The sequence below is a fragment of the Hyaena hyaena genome, unplaced genomic scaffold, assembly GCF_003009895.1.
Source record: "Hyaena hyaena isolate Hyena2069 unplaced genomic scaffold, ASM300989v1 scaffold_268, whole genome shotgun sequence".
In the NCBI taxonomy this organism is placed as follows: Eukaryota; Metazoa; Chordata; class Mammalia; order Carnivora; family Hyaenidae; genus Hyaena; species Hyaena hyaena.
This window is the reverse complement of record NW_024080898.1, coordinates 2,039,577-2,059,121: the sequence shown is the minus strand read 5'-3', so window position 1 is coordinate 2,059,121 and position 19,545 is coordinate 2,039,577. Positions and strand designations below refer to the sequence as shown.

The following is a 19,545-nucleotide window of genomic DNA, read 5'->3' as shown; positions in this document are numbered from 1 at the left end:
GGACGAGGAGAGAATGTCACTTATGTCAGTGAAGCTGACAGAGGAGGTAAGGTGAGGATTTGAGAACTGACCATTGGAATTAGTAACATGCAGCCCCTTTGGTGACCTTTGCAGAACAGTTTTGCTTGTGCATATGGTTGGGCAAGAGCCAGGTTGGAGAGGGTTTAACAGAGACAGAAAAGATGATGAGTGTAAGTAACTCTCTTAAGGAATTTTGTGGCAAAAAGAAGCATGGAATAGGGTAGGAACTGGTGAGCGAAGCACAATCAAGGTAAGTTTTTGTTTTGTTTAAGATAGAAGTAACTACAGATGCCAAAGCAAAAGGGATAGAAACAGAAAAGTATGAAGTAGGAAAGAAACTCAGGAAAATGGGTTGTCCTAAATGTTAGATGAAGAAACTATTTCAGGAAGATATGTGACAAACTGGGTCAAAGGCTATTAAGAAATCCAGTAAATTGAAGTATGAGAATTGCCCTTTGGATTTAGGTACCTTGACAGGGACCAGCTTCTTTGTATTGATGGGAATAAAAGCCAGTATGGAATGAGTTGAAAGACTGGGAGGTAAAAAGTAGAAAGAAATAACTACAGGTAGCGTATATGGCAAGTTCTTGCTATAATGAGGACAGGCAAGGGGGTGGTTGGGTGGCTCAGTCAGTAAAGCATCCAACTCTTGATTTCGGCTTAGGTCATGATCTCATAGTTCTTGATTTCAAGCACCATTGGACTCTGCACCTGACCGTGCGGAGCCTGCATGGGAATCTCTCCCTCTCTTCCTGCCCCTTGCCTGCTTGCTCTCATTCTCTCAAAAAAATAAATAAGTAAACTTAAAAATAAATGAATAAAAAAAGAAAAAGAGGGCAAGGTGGTATAGAGGAGACATGAAGCCTTGAGAAGGAGGTAGAAAGGCTGGTAGAAAGAACAGTAGATAATTGTCTTATTTCTATAAACGATGTAGTGAGGTCATTTCTTACATGTGAGGGTGGAGGATAGATTGTTAGAGGTTTGCGCTTAAAAGTAAATAAAGCCCTGTGCAGTGGTCACCTGATGAAGTGAGAGAGTAGGTTGATTAGAGATGCACAGTAGGATTATGGGGCGGAACTGAGGATGTGCTTTGTGTTAGTGGCCATACTTTTAAAGTAGAGGTTATTGACTGGGGCATTTTTGCCCCCTAGGAGATATTTGACCACATCTGGAGGTGGTGTTGGTTATTACAACTGGGTGCTGGGGCGGTCGGTACCAGGTATCCAGTGGGTAGAGGCCTAGAATGCTGCTTAAACGTCCTGCAGTGCCCAGGACAGCCCCACAACGAAGAACTCTGCGGTTCAAATGCTACCAGTGCCAAATTTAAGAAACCCTCATTTGTAGGGATGCTCATCAGTATGTTTATGAGTTTTCTTTTTTCTCATCCCTCACCCAGAAATATGAAGTTTATAAAGTGGACACGAAGGAGATGGACACTAAATGAATAGAGTAATTCAGAGTGTGTTAGGTATGTTGAAGGAAGAAGTTAGGTGATGTGATAGAAGGCAATGAGGTATAGGGGTAACTTCTATGGAAAAGGTTGGCAGACAAAACCAGTCTGAAGAGGGGACATTTGCATTGGGGCCTGAAGAATGAAAAACAAAAAGCCAGCCATGGGAAAATCTTAGCCTTCTAGGAGGAAGAGACAGCATTATAAAGCCCCTGAGCTCAAAATGGTAAATGAAACAATGACATCTATTAGGAGTTTTCTAGAAAGGGACGAAATAGTATATTAACATGTAGTTGTGTATCTCTAGCTTCTACTCTAATTAAAGAAGCTTCTTTTCAAATGTGGAGAATGGTCTAATGTATTTATTAAGTGCCTTTCATGCACTCAGAAATACATTCCACAGACTATAGGCCAGGAAGAGCAAGTTCTTTCCAGATCACTCACAAACTTTGAAACAAACATATAACATAGGAGCTCCTAGTCACAAAATTTTACCAGAAATACTATGAATATTTGATGTAACCTGGATCTGGTTTCTGTGTGTTAAATTTCTTTTCAGCTTTTTAGTAAACACTTGTAATATTTAGTTTAATCCAGGGTTTACAATACAAGTAATTTGAAAGAGAATCTTCGTAGATTTTTCCTTCTAAATTCTGATGTTGTAAGACTCACAGTTTATTATTCTAAATTATAATATTATTTATTTTGAAGTCGTGCTTCTGAAGTATATCAAATATTTTGACCCAAGTTCTATATAATCTGAAAACTCTTTTATATCTTTTAGTATCTTTTGTGCCACGTTTATTTATTAATCTGAAACTTAGAAATCTTGTTATAACCTTTTTAGATGTAAATGACAGAAGCCCACCTCAACTAAACAGGTAAAAAAGGAAATTCAAAGAGACTAGGATATCTTAAAACCAGAGGAAAATCTAGCAACTAAACTGAGGGAAATGGCAGCTAGAATTCAGGAACAAATGGAAATAGAAATTAATGACTTTAGGACCTTAGGACACTTTCTCTAGTGCATGCTGGCTTTCTCCTTTGGTGACAGACTGGCTTCCTTTATGGCAGGAAATAGGGCAGCCACACACATTCCATGGGTTCTGCAGCAGAGAGATTGCCAAGCATGGTCACTAAATGTTTTCTTCTGCTAACATTTAATGATTTTAGGAATCTTCTGCAGTGGATATTCATATTATGCACAGTTTACAGATGAGGCACGGAGAGATTAGGAAACTAGACTACAGTTGCAGAGCTTGGAAGGAAATGGCAGAGCTAGAGTTTGAACTCCGGCCTTCCAGTGCCTTCCAGAGCTGACAGGTTGACAGTTAGCTACCATCTCGTATTTGCTGCAGTCAGGGGATGGTGGAGACTTTTTGTTTGTTGTGTTTTTGCCTAAAGAGTTAAACTGTGCAAGACAGGGATATGGTTTTAATTTGTTTATCATTATTAAAAAGATAAGACAACTGATAGTATTATAATGAACTATTTTCAGATCATTGAAAAATTCCGAGTTTTTAGAAAATTAATTATGTTTGGGGACCTGGATGGCTCAGCTGGTTGAATGTCTGACTTTAGTTCAGGTCATGCTCTCACGGTTTGTGAATTTGAGCCCCACATCGGGCTCTGTGCTGACTGCTCAGAGCCTAGAGCCTGCTTTGGATTCTGTGTCTCCCTCTCTCTCTCTCTCTCTCTGCCCCTCATCCACTCATGCTCTGTCTCTGTCTAAAATAAATAAACATTTAAAAAATTTCTTTTAAAAATTAAGTACTCTGTACAGCCAACATGGGGCTTGAACTCATGACCCCAAGATCAAGAGTTGCATGTTCTTCCAATTGAGCCAGCCTGGCACCCCAAATTCTGTGAGTTTTTGTTCAAAGAGACACACGTAATGTGGTTTGGCTACTAGATCTGTCTTGAGTGTTGTATGGTAAGGAGGCTTTCTTCATTGGACCACAGTGGTACTATGTCAGTGGTTCTCAACCAGGGATGATTCTTCCCAGGGATATTTGGCAACATTTTGAGTCCTTTTTGGTCATCACAAGTAGTGTGTTGGGTTACTGGTAGCTTCTAGTACAAATAGGCCCAAGATGTTGCTAAAGGTCCTATAGTATGAGACAGACTCTATTCCACAAAAGAATTATTCAGCTTCAAATGTTAATAGTGCTGAGGTTGAGAAAGATGTACCAGATAAACTGGGCCATTTTCAAACTAAGTGTCTGTGTTTGGGATGAAAAGGCAAGAAATTGTGGATATTTGAGTACTTGGGGAGAATGTATAGGTCCGGACCAAGTACGATGTACTCTGAGGGGTTTAGAGTCACATTATGCTAGGGTGCCTTGAAAGAAGGACCAAATAGTGGAAGAAGTTTACAGAGGGGGATGTAGGAAAATGGAACAGACAAAGTTGGCCAATTTTGATTATTTTCACTGAGGATCCACTGTATGCATACAAGTAAAAAGGTAAGGAACCCTAATCTCCCTTTCTTTCTCCCTGTACCTGATGGTGATGTCATAGGACATTTCTTGACAAAAATGGGCTAAACATGGGCTTTGTTATTTACTCTGATTTATAACCTTGAAATTCATTAATAACTTGACTCTGGTTTGTATTAAAGAAGTAGAGCTGTTATTTTTTAAGAATGAGTTTGTGATTTTCAAGTTACAGTGACAACAGCAGCCAACATGTATTGAATGCATTTTGTGTGCCAGACACTGTGCTGCTAAGTCAGTGCTTAATCCCATCGAGCTCTCCAAATAATCTTTAAAATAGTTTCTCTGAGATGTATATTTTACTGATGAAGAAAATGAGTCCCAGAAAGATTAACTAGCATCCCCAAGGTCAGACGGCTTGTCAGCTGGAGTTGGAATTCTGGTTTGATTACAGAGTACACTCTAACCACCAGATGATGTGCCGCCTTTTCCTCTGTAAGACCCCTACAGTTTTTTCTTATGCTTATTTTCCATCTCTAGTTGAAGTTTTGATACCATTAGGCAATTCAAAAAATTGTATATTTGGTCTCAGTTCCTGTTAGTGAGGGAATTTATATATGTTTGGAAACAAATATTCCATAAATTAAAGCTGTGAGATCTTCTATTTCCAAACGGTTTCAGAGGAAAAAAGTAACTTGAGTAAATTTGGTAACCAGTATGAGATCTTATTTAGATGTGATGATTGTGGAAAAATGCTTGTATTTTCCATGTATAAAAGCTTAGAATGAAACTTTTTACAGTGTATAACATAATTAAGATGAAATATTTCCCTCTTAGCTTTAATCTAGGTTTATCCATCTGTGTAAGAAGACATTGTATAAAATCTTTCCAGTGAAATTCTGTGTAATATGGATTTTAATATCAAAAATAAGATAGATTCTGACCTCTCCTATTGGAGGAATATTGTTTTAAAAGAGAGGACTTTTCAGTACTTATCATATTTATGAATAAATCTAACATTTGTGAGTAGATTTTAACATTTTCTAAGAAGTGTGTGTGTCCATCTGCCACACTTTGACTTTTAAAGCAAATAACTGTTATGCACATGCGTTACTTCCTCTTTGGGAAGTTGAAAGTTAGGTACCTATGCCGTTGCTCAGGGAGTAGGTGGAGGAAGAGGGAATGGACAGCACAGGCAGCCAAAAGTCCTAACTCTTTTCAGATAATTTTGTAATGGGGGTGAATAATAAGATGTGTTCTTTCATTGATTAAAATTTTGTCACATTTCTGTTTTTATTTTTCATTTGGATTTGCCATCAGTTCAATTTTTGGAGAAAAAATATTGAAACTGGGACAGGGGAGGATGTGGGGTGCCCATGATCTCATAGTCTGCCTTCCCTAAAGTTACTGCACCTTCAAGGTTTGACCTTGGTTTCCTGGATGTTCTTGACACCTCCCTCCACCTTCATCCTGAGTCATGGCAAATTTTGGTACAAAATTTATGCCAGTGCTTCATTTTTATTGTTCGTCCTCTGCAGACTTACTAAATTATGATTACTGGCCCTCTTTTGCTTGTTTGCTGTGTTAACTTCCAAGTTACATACTTTGTATGGTTGTATATAGCTTATACTGTTGAATTAGCAGTCTATGAATTAATGAAAAGTCTGATTAACCTTAGGAGTATAGAAGATGTGAGAAATACTGGTTTATGTGTGGTAAAAAAATTTTAAATGGGTCATCAATTGATAACTTCCTTTAGTCTTTAATGATTAAATGTGGTTTGAATAGCATCTTCCTAGTATTCCCAGTAGGGTTTGACTCTGCAAGAAGGAAAGTATCCCTATTACTTAAAAATAAAGGTCTAAGTCTTTACTTATTTGAGAGATCTATTTTTGATGTTAATTTAAATTTAGAATATATGCCTCAAACATTTTAAAGGAGTAACACTAGCATAGATATTAATCAAATGTAAATATTGCAAGTAATATGTAAAACATCTAATCTTTTTTCCAATTTTGCTTTATGTAACTTTTTTGATATGGGGAAAAGAAGGACAAGAGCTATAAACTCAGAGCCAAATGTGCTTTTGTTGTTCCAAGTTTTCATGCCAGAGGTGTATAAACCTGCACCTGTTGGTAATTATGAGCAAGCCAGCCTTTGCCGAACCCCAGGCCTCTGCTTAACACTTTTTTACTGGAACTAAATGATGTTGCCATTTTTATTTTTAGGTTTGCTGGCATGGGTAATCTCATTAAGGTGCTAACCAGGGACATAGACCACAATGCAGCACATTTTTTCTTGGACTTTGAAAGTAAGTCTCTTTAGCCCTTCACAGCTGGTGCATAATGGTAAAGGTGAAAGATGAACTATACTCACACCGCAGTGAAGGCTGGCCCGAATATCTGTTGATAAAATATGGGGATCAGAACAAAGTTTGCATGATTTTTTTCTTAATCGTAGGCAAACATCACCATCATATGTATAATTCTTTAGTTTTTCATTTGCTAAAATCATGTTGAGTCTGTAGCCAGTGCTGTCCTTTCATTAGTCCATGAAGCAAGCAGCCTTGTGATGAACATTCGCCTCGGTGACTACGCTCAGCAGTCTGTTTGCCCAGAAGCCTGTGATAATTTTATAAAAAATCAGAATTGTGCTGCATATCCAGAATCAATACTTTAAACAACTTCCACAAATTTATGAATAATCCAAATTTGGTTAGAGATACATGCTTTATTTAAAGGCATGCAGGCAGTAAGTTGAGTTCTGTTATGTTACGATGAAATGCAAAGGTGAGCTGTGGCCAAAACTCTTAATATTCGGCTTTGAAATAAATTGTTGTTTCAGTGCAATATTAATTAAGATTACATGTGAATAATTCTTGATAAGAAATTTCTTTTTCAGAATACTAGCACTATTGGAATACTTAAAGAATTTTTCATTATAAGGCCATTAATGAAACTTGTCTTGGGAGAATTTTGAGAAGAAGTAGAGCAACACTTGTGCCATTGTGTGCAGGAGAACCACCTCCCACCTCTAGGTCCTACATGCCAACATCTTGAGAACCCGGTTCGCTGTCTGCCAGAGCACAGTCTGGGCACCCTGAAGGACGAATTCATGGCCTAATGAACATTTTCCGTTACCTTTTTTTTTTTTTTTTTTTAATAAATTTCAGATGTTCTTTTTTATAAAGGGATATTTTCTCTTTTCTCATTCTTGTCTTGACAGGTACCTTAACATGGGGAATCTTCTTAAAGTTTTGACATGCACAGACCTTGAGCAGGGGCCAAATTTTTTCCTTGATTTTGAAAGTGAGAAGATGATTTTCTATCTATTTCTCTTTGCCTGCCGTAGACTGCGTCTGTCCTGCACTAAACGAATGTTTCCACTTTGCCATCTTTTTAACTGCTTTGCATGACTGAGCTATGAATTGTTTGAGTAAAATTTCTGGTGCCTTCTAGAACTGGAAATCCTATTTTATAGATTACATTGTAATAAAATGTTTTCACTTGAATTTTTATAAGAGAGTCCAATCTCCTGGTTGGACATTATTTTATAATTATAGATCTCTATTGAAAACATTTGAGATACTCTGATGAAAACATTTGTATGAAAAAAATGTGGGAAGGACAAATGCTGCTTTGAGATTTGTTATTAGAAGCCATATTTGGGGAAAAATTTGTTGCAGCTAAGAAAAATTGACTATGTTTTAATCACTCTGTATCTATTGAAGTATTTTAAATACAAATCTGTTCATGAAGGCCATTCAAAGCTCAGTAATTTGGGCATAATATTAAAAGGTAAGTGTGAACCTTAATTATTTAATCTTTATGGATAATTTGAAAAGTTAAACTTATTATATGTATTTATTTCAGGAATTCATTTTTTTTCTAACTAAATAAAAAGAAAAATAATGGGTTCACAGACCTTTAAGTAATTTGCCTTCTGTTTGTTTTATGTTGCATGACCTATTGTAATATGGTCTAAGAGTGGCAGGTAAGTGTCATTGACCTCTGTGCATGTTGGAAAGCTTTTGCTTTTGGGCTGTCTGTATCGCTTTAGCTTATCTTGTTGTCCAATTGAGAACAATATTAAATCGGTTATTTCAGTGTGAATGTTGCTGTTTTAACTTATCGTTATTAGAAAATTGTTAGGAAAGGGTGAAGAGATAGAAGAAGGTTATTAAGTCGTGTGATCCCGTACATTTTCATAGATCAAAACATTTGAACCAAAGTTTAACTACTTAAAATTTAAGACCTTTTCTGGTTTTAAAAACAAAGTAAAACCCTTCAAATCTATCTCCAGAGAGTCATTGCATTTTCCATCAACTTTAGTTTATGTGATATTACACAGTTCATTCTACTTTATGAATAATTTACAGGTTTTTTTCTTTAAACCAGGACATTTGGTATGAACACAGTGTGTAGCTTATCTCCATTTTATGGAGTAATTTGTAGCCTCTGATATGTTTTTTTTTTTTTTCCTATTACATTCATACAGATGTTTTGTTATAGTCTGGGTCCTGTGTACAGGCTAGCGAAGAATAATCGTCAATATCAGGACCATATTAAATTGTTGGGTTTTTAGAGGAAGATGTTATTAAATGAAGATTAGTTTTCTTGACCCTTCTCAACAATTTAACAGTGCCAATTTAAGTGCATGTTCAGCATGACTTTTAATCAGCTTGGGGATGTTAAGCAGATTGCTGACTTGAAGATTCTTCTTTCAGATGAGGCGACTCACACTGGAGCTGTATTTTAGTTTATTTGCATCTGTTTCAAACTGGTCTTGTGTATTTTTCTGCTATTCTGTCTCCTTTTTATTCTGTCTCGAATTCCTTACATTTGCAGAATCTTGGCTTTGATATGGTCAAGATCTTGTTCAAGACTTGGCACTTGATCTTTTTATAAACCTAGCATCATGTTTTGGTCAAGTGAGAAGCATGAATTTTAGATATTTCAAAGATTAGCAGTATTTTAAATATTATTTGGTCTTGGTTTTCTAGTCTTTGGGGGTTTGGACCATTATCCTTAAAATTTAAATAGCTAATTTTAAGTGGCAGGAGAAGGTTAAAATTGCTACCACCACCATGGACAACAAGCAGTAATGAAGAACTGTATGTACATAGTGTTAACTTGTTAAAGGCAGATATAAAATAAAAGGTGATATTTGTTGCCTTTACCAGCCAGTGCAAAACTTTTCATTCGACACTTACTGGTATTCTGTATACTAGGCCAGAGTTTGCCTGTTGTTACTTCTTATCTAGATTTTTAAATATGTTTTCCTTTGACTCCAACATTAGAGTTCTCTTAGTTTTATCTTTCATCTGTTTGCATATTGTCTTCTTTTTGAAAATATGCACTTGTAAAAAATTGATCTTACCATTAGACTATTTTAGGGGCTTTAGTCCATCACATGGGTCCTCTCTTCAACGATTGTATGCCAGACTCAGAATTGTCAACACAGTTGATTTGCCAGTTCCTTGTGGTTACTGAGAATAAAGCCACATTCTTTTATTAAATAGAATATTTGGTACTGTATTGTTTGTTTCAGGTCGAACAGTATGTTCAGGTTACCAGAGTAATTTGGCTTTATTATTATACTATTCCAACCTTCTGAGTGCTTAAATCTAGCTCACTGTATCTCCATGGTTGGGCAACTATAGAAATAATTCCATACAGATAGATATACTGACATTTTGTATCAAGTTATGTACACATTAATATTCTTATACATATAAAACATGATCTAATGGAATCCTGTAGTTTACAAAATGAAGACGTCTTTAAATCATTACTCCCTTAATTTACATGCATGCACATACATGTATGGGTTTTCATATCAGCTCCACAAACATGTAAGGCTTGCCTCCCATGTGCCAGCCAGTAGATGTTGGGGATGCAGAGACAACTAAGGTGCAACCCCTGCCTTTGGGGAGTTCTTAGTCTAGTAAGTTAGAAATGCAAACCGATAATTTCCTGTACATAATTACATTCGAGGTATAGATCAGAAGGAATTAACCATACCTAGTCATGTGTAGATTGGACATCATGGAAGACTTTCTGATGGGGACCTTAGAGTTGGGCTGTGGAGGGTGAGTTAGAATGTTTCAGGGTAAAGTTGTGGAAGGACGCTGTACAGAGAAGGAACAGCATCTTCAAAGGCCTTAAGGCATGAGGTGACATTTCTGTGTTCAATGAGACATTGTTATCTATTCTTGAGGTATACTAGAAAGAGAGGCTTTTCTGAAATTATGATAAGGTTTTAAGAATAATGGTTCAAGGGGCACCTGGGTGGCTCAGTTGGTTAAGAATAATGGTTCAATTAAGATACAAGCCCAGAACTGCCCCATGAATTTTGGCAGCAGTTATGCTAATAGAAGCATATAAAAAAAAAAAGCATTGAATTGGGGGCCATGTAGCCTCTTCTAGTTTTTGGAATTTCTTATTTTATCATGACATTAATAGCTTATTCTAAACAAATCTTTAGCCTGAGTAACCACTGTATATATTAGTTCACTAAATTGTGGTTCTTGGGAGAAGAGGGACTTTTATTTATTTTTATGTCCCTTTCTAGCCTTCACATAATGGCTTTATAAATGATAGAAGTTTAGTATTTGTTAGTTAACTTGATTTACTTATCTCCTCTCCAGGTACACCAAAATAGGAGAGTAAATAGAGGTGGTTGTTTGTAAGTGAGGCATAGAGTCTTACTTTCTCTGATTCTTTGTTAAAGTGCCTTTCTATTTAGTCATACATTTCCTCTAATTCTTGTGTCTTTTGTGTGACTTGTCCCCCGCAATCTTGTAAAACTATTGATATCCACTCTTGTAGTCTAACTTTATTTTCCCATTTTACCTCTTGCATATTTTCAGTTGCTTTTGCCCTATATTTTGGGATATCTTTATTCTGGTGGCATTTTCTTATATTTATTTTTCTAAAATGATGTAGGATTATATTTGTACAGAAAGAAAAATGCATCATAGCCTCCTTTAACTTATGCTAGAGGTGTATTTATATCTCTGTACCTTCTTATTCATTCACCAATATATATATGTTACAGAAAATCTGCCAGGTACTGAGTCTACCTGCTGTACAATGGTATGTACTGTACACCCAGGTCCCTGCCTCAATGAGACTTCTGGAGGCAGATCGTAAATATTACTGAATGAGTGAGGGCAAGACCAAAGCAGAACGACTCTGTGTCACAGTTAGAATTTTTATGTAATTTGCTTTTTGTTATTTTTCTTCTGTAGCTGCTCTTTGCCCCCTGTGTCCCAGAATGGATGGAGTTTTAGCAGTTATTTTCAATGACTCTCTAATAGGAAAGTGGTACAAAATTGTTGCAATCCTTAATTTTACCGTCAAACAATGAGAGCAACTAAAACGTGCTTTCGTTTCCCTTGAACAGCTTTCTAAACTTTGGCTTGATGAGTGATCACTACTCCTAAATCCCAGTAGTCGATACTTTATTTAATCCTTTTGTTAGCTGGTTAAGTGGTAGATTTTTCTTTAAGTAATACAGTGTGTCATTCTTTGCTATGAAAATCAAAGTGACAAGTCTTGGTTGCATTATATGATACCATTTTTTGAAAAAATGCTTTATTTTTATAGTCTTTCTCCTACCTTTTTGCATGACTTGCTGTCAGTAACGTAGTGCTTACTACTGTCTGCTATTTTCTGTTTGTCTTCATATCTACAGCAGTCTTCAGCAGCTTTCAAAATTATAAATGTGACTTTCCTGTGATAGTCTAAACAATGTTTAATCAATGTGGTGCTGGGTATTTTTTCCACCCTTAGGGGGAACTGGAATCTTCTCCTTTATTTTTAAATTTCTTGGTACTTACTAAACTTTTAATAATTATTAACCACTTCCAAGGTCTACTTAAATCTACTTGGTAATGTTTCTTTTGTATGTAAGTCTCAGTGTTACATTTTTCTGTCAACTGCTAGTCACCATACCAAAAATACAGTTTAGTATTTCAAACCTGACAAATCTCGTTTGATATATAACAGCCGAAATATTGTCCTTTGTCATGAATTCCCACTTCATGAATTAAAACTATGATCTGTGTCTACTATTGATGTTATGTCTGTGGTTTCACAATTCCATATGAAAAAATATAACACTGCTGTTTTGCATGTAAGAAAAGTATTTTTCCCTATTGCATCTGGTGTAAGTATGAAAGTTATGAGCTGTGTTTTTTTTAGTGTGTGTCTAACTCTTTGGAGATTATTGTCTGGCTAAATATGAAAAATCACTTCTGCTAAATGACAAACCCTGATTTTTAAAAAATTATTTAGCTGCAGTATCAGTATTTGCTCCTAGTAATCCCTATATGGCTTTAGACAGAGTATTTTCAGTTTGGCTCCTCTTGTGTAATTACTTTGTCAAAGTATTTTTATTAAAAAAGTAGATGATTTTTGAGAGGAGATTTGGAAAATAAGGGAAGATATGAGAACACAAATTCTTAAGTTAGCTTCGCACATGAATGATACTCTGTTACTGTTGCTGCTGTACTGTTTAAGTATGTTGAAGTTAAAATTTGATACTCTGATTTAAAAAAAACCTGGTATATTTTTGACTAGTTGGCAGGTTTAAGAGGTGGAATTGAATTCTGACTTGCCCATGTGCTAAATAAATATGTTAACAGTTTTTGGGCATGTGGACTCTTAGTTTCATGTATGAACTAAGTTTCTTTAACTTTTCCAAGGAAAGAAAGAAATACATTGTATATTTGTGGGGAGGTGAAGTGGGTGCAGGAAAGTCTAAGTACTAGTTTCATGTGAGTGGTAGATGAAGGGAGTTTGTCAGAAATGCTCTCCATTCATACTGTCAGTTTGGTCTGCCTCCCCTTTCCCCGGAAGAAAAATGTTTGTGTGGAGGAATTCAGCCAGCACAGTTCCTCTCTAAGACATTATGATAATCACAGTGTTTATCATTTTCAGTGCTTCATGCCTTAACTGTAGCTTTGAACGTGGTCTAATTGGAAAGACTTATGAAAAACTCAGTTTCACAGATTGCCCATTTTTCTCCAAGCAAAAAAACAAAACAAAACAAAAAGTTGTATTAAATAAAAAAAGATTTATTCCTCCTTAGAGAAACAAATGACCAAATTATTAAAAACAGGATTTCTGTTAACCTCGAGTTTAGCAGAAAGAAATCCAGATTTAGTCATCTATTAGCATATGTTCTGTGGCTGACACCACAGGTGGTGGAAATGCCCATATGTTTGTGTTCCTGATTATGCCTTTGATGACTGTAATTCTCGCTTCATTTTTCTCTCACTCAGTCCCAAGTGTAGGGGGAGTCGGCTTTTGCTTTAGTATTTCAAAATTTCAGTGACAGCTTTGCAGCTGAAAGTGTCTGGTTTACAGCAGCCCACTCATGCTGGAGCGATGTCATAATTTGAACTCCTCTGCCTAGGACTCTTGACCTTGTGCTCATCAGTACAGAAGTTCATTGGCACAGAATTTAAAGTGGTTCGTAGCAAAGGGGAGCATCTAACCACTGTTCTTTTAAAATAGTTTTTAATTTTTCATATTGAAACTTAGTCATTAGAATTTGTGGGAAAATAGTTGGAGTCTTAAGCCAGAGATGAACAAGATATATTAGTAGGCCTTGCATTTCTATTGGATTAAAGTAAATCATTACTCATGCATTTACAGCCATTATTAGTAATGATTATGAGAGTAGTAAAAGTGAAACACTATCACTATCACACTATCACAATTTAAATTTTGAATTACAATTCTCAAGTTCATTTAATACCGAGCCATGATTTGTAAGTTAAAATAATTAGTAATATTTGATGTTCCCTTGCTCCTTTGTGATGTTTACAAACTTGAAGCTAATTATTCAAATGTAGAAGTATGAAAAAATTACCAATCTTTTCTAAGAACTGCAAGGTTAACATTGAATAAAATGTTAGACATCTTTAGAAATTGAGATTGTTCATTGCTTAGCGTTACACATGTACTAAAAAAAAAAAAATCATGTGACTGTAAATTTTTTTGTGCTTTCCTGCTATTTAGATGCCCAGCCAACAGAGTCTGAGAAGGAAATTTATAATCAGGTGAATGTAGTATTAAAAGATGCAGAAGGTATCTTGGAAGATTTGCAATCATATAGAGGAGCTGGCCATGAAATACGAGAGGTAAAGCATGTTTAAACGTTTTCCATTAAACTAAAATTCACTGTGCCCCTCTTCTTAATCTCTGTTGTTTTGTATATACTTTAAGATTCTGTATTGCTTATTAAGTGTTATATTTAAAGGAAGATCACTTGCATCATTTCAGAAGTGGTTGTACTGATAGGGTAAAAAGGAAAACAGTGTTCTATAAATACGTAATTTCTGTATATTAAAATTTTACTCATTTTTTGGTTGCTCTCCCACATGAAATTTACAGTATCCAATGGGGACTACTTATACTTTTTTTTGGAGAGATGGAGAGATCCTAACTTTCTGTGGCCTTTTGTCCTGCCAATCTATGTTTTACATTCCTCTCATGCTTCTTAGGAGAAAGCTGCTGTCATCCTTGCAGCCTGGACTCCCCCAGCTCTGTCTGATGATTTTACACCATGAAGCAAATACTTGATGTGCTCATGACTTGCTTCTCTTGAGCCTCTGAACTTAATCTAGGTTTCTGTCCATCTATCTCTTCCTCCACTTCTGTTTCTCAGAGGAAGCTGTGTCTCTACTTGTTACCAAGACGTATTTCTTTGCCTTTGTTCTGCATCCTCCTCTGGAAGTTTACTGTTAATTATTTTTCCCTTAGTTAGATCTTCTGTGTTTTCTCCTTGGTTGACTTCTTCCCATCAGAATACACACATAATCAGGTGTCCTGTACCGCCCAAAGAAACTCCCTAGTCTCTGGACTCTTACCTTTATTTCTTGAAGGCATAGCTCTGTTTCTTCACTTTTCCCCCATCCTTCTGCTTCTGTTACTCTTGTGTGTAACACAGTGTACAGGTTGTCACTGGGCAGTGTGACGCTGGGTTTACGGTCCATACCCAACTCCATTCCTCAAATGATACCTGCATTATTAGTGAAGGCAGAATCAAGTGCAGGCACCAGAAGACCATTCAAGAAGTGTTTCAGACTAAGGGGCCACAGGTTTTTGGCGATTGGATGGTTAACAGGAGGGAGAAAGGGGAGTTATAAATGATTCCAGGGTTTCTGGTTTAGGTTAGCTGTTGGTAATATCATTAGCTGAGGGAAATTCTAGTAACGTGAATTCCGTTTTTCACCTCTCACGCACTGGACTGTTGCTGCCTGAACGTCTTGCATGCGTACACTTTCCTTCCTTCACATCTCCGCAGTTACTTCCCCTCATTCTCTTGCCCTTGTGCTGTGCACACGTTGCTTTCATGGTAATCCTTTCTTTTTGAAAAGACTTATTGAAACGTAAGGTGTATGACTCCACCACCACCTTCAGCTTGAGGAGGAGAAACCTGGTTTCTTATTAATGTTTGTGTCGTCGGCACCTAACACAGTGCTTAGTAAGCAGCTAGTAACTGTTGGAGAAGGAAATACAAGAACTTAGACTAATCTCTCCAATATCACTGGCTTCAGTGAAACCTTAAAATTACAGTAAGTGAAGGCATGTAACCATTTCTGGGAAATTCAAGTTCTGAACATTTGAACATATTTTGAAAAACCAAACATTTATGGAAATGGGAGTTTTAAATGATTAAACAGAATCTTAATTAACTGAGAAGGTCTTTCTTTCCCTATAGGTCACAACAATTCACAAGTTGCTCTAAAAATGTTTTAGTGTCTCCATATTGATTATTAGTGCTAGAAATTATTTTTAATTGTTCAGTATTCTATCATTAAGTTTCTTTAAAGTTTTGTTTTATAATTGAATTGTGATCAGCTGGATACAGTTGTCTCTTATAAACAATAAAGAAAAAACATCTCATTTGCTATAGAGCTACAGACCGTTACCTATTTCATATAGACCATTACTGTTTTTAAGGTTAAAAATCCTAAGGGGTTTTTTTTTTAAGCTTCCCAAGGGAAGGGTTACTCTGCTTCTGTGTGGAAACGCTCGCTACAATGAAAGTTTTTTTCCCCCCATAGTCTTTATATTGACTTAATGTAATGTATATGCCAACTTAATTGAATGCAGTTGTAATTTTCTGGAAGAGAATAAAATGATAGAAGAGCTTCTCTATAAGCCATTTCAAAGAGAACTTGTGGGGCCATGAAACCAGGAGCTCTAAATGCTGTGAACAAAGTTTGGAGTTCTCCATGGGACATTATAGTCACTCAGTTCAGTGCTGAAGCCACGTTCAGTGCACTTGTGGCATCCCATGATTGGTCAGGTGGGAAAGTAGAGATAAATGTTGCAAAGCTAAAAAATAAAAAAGAAAAGTTTATATAGAAAAATAACACTCAAAGAACAGTAAAAGAAAAGAGGAGAATAACCAGTAATGGTAAGAGATTCACCTGACCAGGCCTTCAGACTTACTACAAAGGTCCCTTCATTTCACTCCTTGGTAAAGGAAGTAAGGATAGAAAATAAGTAAATAAAATAGATATAAAATGTGTATGCTAGAAAACTCTTTTAAAAAACAGCATTTAAATCTGTTTAAATAGATTTAGGTAAGTGTTTAACCATTCAGGCATTTGAAGAAATTTACACTGAGGAATGCATATTGATATTTGGGTTTAACTCTATAAGCAGATCATACTTCTGAATAACAAAAACAGTTAAAGAAGGTACAAATAAAAGCTGATTGTGTACAAATATACAAAGAACAGATGTAACTAGGTAACTGTCAATATGAAGACTTAAACAAACGTGTCAGAACAACCATTCTACCTATGAAAGAGCACAGACTGTAGGAAAAATGTTCAGTTTTACCAATAAGTGCATCCCTCTGTCCAGCAGTTTTATTGTATAGGATAATAAGTTATTAAAAGCTCAATATTGGTTGGTTTTTGAAGGAACAGGTAGTCTTCATGAAAGTGCTCTTCTAAAATGGTGCCATTTTGGAAGTCAGTTTGGCAGTGTGTAAAATAAGACCTATAAAAGTTACTTGTACTCTATCACCAGATACTTCGACTTTCAGATCATTTCTAAAATGTAAGTATCTGGTGCCAGAGTATTCAAGTGGAAAGTAAAATGTTAAAACCTCTGCTGAGGATGGGGAGTTAGAGATATCTTTTCTTAAATAGTATTTTATTAAACATGACTGAAATAGAATAAAATCTGATTTAATATAGAATCTGTTAAATACACAAAGCTTATTCTCTGGGTTAAGCACTTTAGAGAGGGAAGTAAGAGCTCTCCACTAATGTTTTGATATATCCATACCTGTTTTAACAATTCTGAAAATGAGACTGACGTCTGCTCCACGGTTGACATTTACCAAGTGCCCTTCTCTGTGTTGGGCTCCCCCGGGTGCTGTACCAGAAACCTTGCCTGACCAGCAGGGAACCTGTGTGAAAGGAGAAGGAGTCAGAATTACAGGAACCATAGCACGTTGTCCTAAAAGAGCAGCCAGTGTCCATTTCTAAATCCGGGCAGGGCAGGGTGAGGAGAAGTCTCTGACTCCCTCAGCTGTGAAGGTGGTTGACGTTTGCCCGCGCATTTTGATGTTATGAGGATGAGTTTAATAGTTTGAAAATAATTTTTAGATCCTTGCAAGAAAAGTTAGATAGGCTTCTCAAGAGAAGAAAAACAACTTTTCTCTGTTCGCTTATTTCCTGGACAATAAACAAAAGTTTTACTACTCGATACGGAAAGAACTTCCTCATGTACGTCAGGACAGTATCACAGTCCCTTTCGGACATTCCTATTAATGTGGAGTCAGGACTGTTACATGTAATGTCAGGTTTTCTTTAAAATATTTCTAGGTAGTCACATAAATAGGATCCACTTCAGAATCCTGTTGTGTTTGAATGTCATTTAAAGCCATTTTATATTTTTAAAAATTAGGAAAATTTGAATACAGTGGCAAGCAGATAAAGCACTCCGTGTAAATAATACATAGCATGTTTAGTAAGTTTGTAGCTTATTCAGAGCATTCTCTAAATCTCTCTGGTTTCTACTTTATTTTGCTTTCTTGTTTTTCAGTTTAGTGTGGGTAGAGTCAGAGTACTCGTGCCTTGGGGAAATCTAAACATGTCCATACCTCCTGATAGTGTTTATAAGAAGGGCCTCCCCGCCATACCCCCATCTCGATTCTGAGTTTCAGCTTGCAGATGGTGTGTTTAGCTTGTTTGAAGATGTTGGGGATAGCAAGCCAGAAAGCTGAAAGCACGAAAATACATTTCTTTGGGAGTAACCCTCTATATTCAAGAAAGATTGCCTAATGGTTTGAAAGACTGGTCCTATTTTATCAAGTATACCAGGGCTTCCTCTGTTTGCCGAAACCTGTATTTTCATGTAAAACTAAGACTGTTGTGATTTTTAAAGATCTAATAACTATTTTTATTCTTTGGATTTTGAAGGCGATCCAGCATCCAGCAGATGAGAAGTTGCAGGAGAAGGCTTGGGGTGCGGTTGTACCACTAGTAGGCAAATTAAAGAAATTTTACGAATTTTCTCAGAGGTTAGGTAAGTTGAAAGTTTTGTAATTATGATTTCCCTAGTGAAAAAGACATTTATTAATAAGGAATTAACGTAGTATTTTACGTTCACATCGCTGAATTTGCTACGTAAGTACTGTACGTACTGTTAAGACTGTAGGAGTACAGCATAACCTCATCCCTGTCAGCCCAGCTCCTTAATGTATTTAGACCATTTCCCTCAACAAATGACAACTTCCCTAAGGAAAATGCTTGAATTTTTTGTAGCCTAAAGGGTCCTAGTGTGAGAAAAACTGCTTGGTCGAATTTTTCTCTGTAGCAAATCCTTTTCCCTAGGGAACTAATCCTCAGGCCCTTAGCTGGATTATTTAGGTTTTTGTGTTCTTAAAGTCATTGTTGGTTATGATCAGTTCATGTTTCTGAAATCGTACAAGATGAGAAATAGGAAGCTGATGAGATGCCCAAAATTTATCTAGCGAGTTGTTAAAACAGAAAGCATGGAAACCATTTGCTTTCTCCCTTGCTTGGGAAAAATTATTCAGAGGTCTGAATTGTGGCTTCCATTCAGTAAGTGAGTAAAATTGGAGTTCCGTTGTCTTGGAGAAAGAGGAGGCAGAGCAGGTAAGATGGAGTTAGCTGCTGGAGTGATCTGAAAGACGTAAGTTGCCAGGTTCAAAAAGGGTAATATTTGTGCTCTGTGTGGTGGTGATGGTGTTGTGTTTTAAGTCTCCAGTTGCCTAGGGGAAAACCTGTTGCTGAGGCAACAGTTGATCGGTCAGCCTGCATCTCAGGTGGCCGGAGCGATCTCTGTGGCAAACCTTCTCTGCGTTGGCTAGTTGAGGGCTTGTGCTTTCCAGTTTCCAATAGGTCCCTGTCACTTCCTGGTTTTTTTATATCTTGCTCTCTCTACCTTCATATTAGCGGCTCGGGCACTTCTACAAACTGCTTGAAAGTTGAAGCTCAGTTTTTAAAAAAAAAAAAAAATGCCTAGGTGTCTAAAAAAGTGTAATAAGAGAATTGCTGTTTTTCCTTAGATGAAGTACAGACTTTAATGTACACAGAAATAATAGTTGAGATAGAGGTGTTGGTATAAATTATCC

The 19,545-nt window shown here is 36.5% G+C and overlaps 1 protein-coding gene across 7 annotated transcripts in view; it reads left to right on the top strand.

Annotated features, from left to right (window-relative positions):
* The window catches only part of CYRIB (CYFIP related Rac1 interactor B), a 146,194-nt gene that overhangs the window by 108,258 nt on the left and 18,391 nt on the right, over positions 1-19,545 (top strand). For 4 of the 7 annotated variants that reach the window (XM_039245723.1, XM_039245726.1, XM_039245724.1 and 1 more), the window contains 3 exons: positions 7,132-7,214; positions 13,938-14,059; positions 18,368-18,473. In XM_039245723.1, coding sequence (XP_039101654.1) covers positions 7,142-7,214; positions 13,938-14,059; positions 18,368-18,473 — 301 coding nt within the window. In that variant the 5' untranslated portion in view covers positions 7,132-7,141. Of the gene's footprint in view, positions 1-6,132; positions 6,218-7,131; positions 7,215-13,937; positions 14,060-18,367; positions 18,474-19,545 lie in introns of those variants that run through there. The other 3 variants (XM_039245727.1, XM_039245728.1, XM_039245729.1) reach the window with 3 other exon arrangements.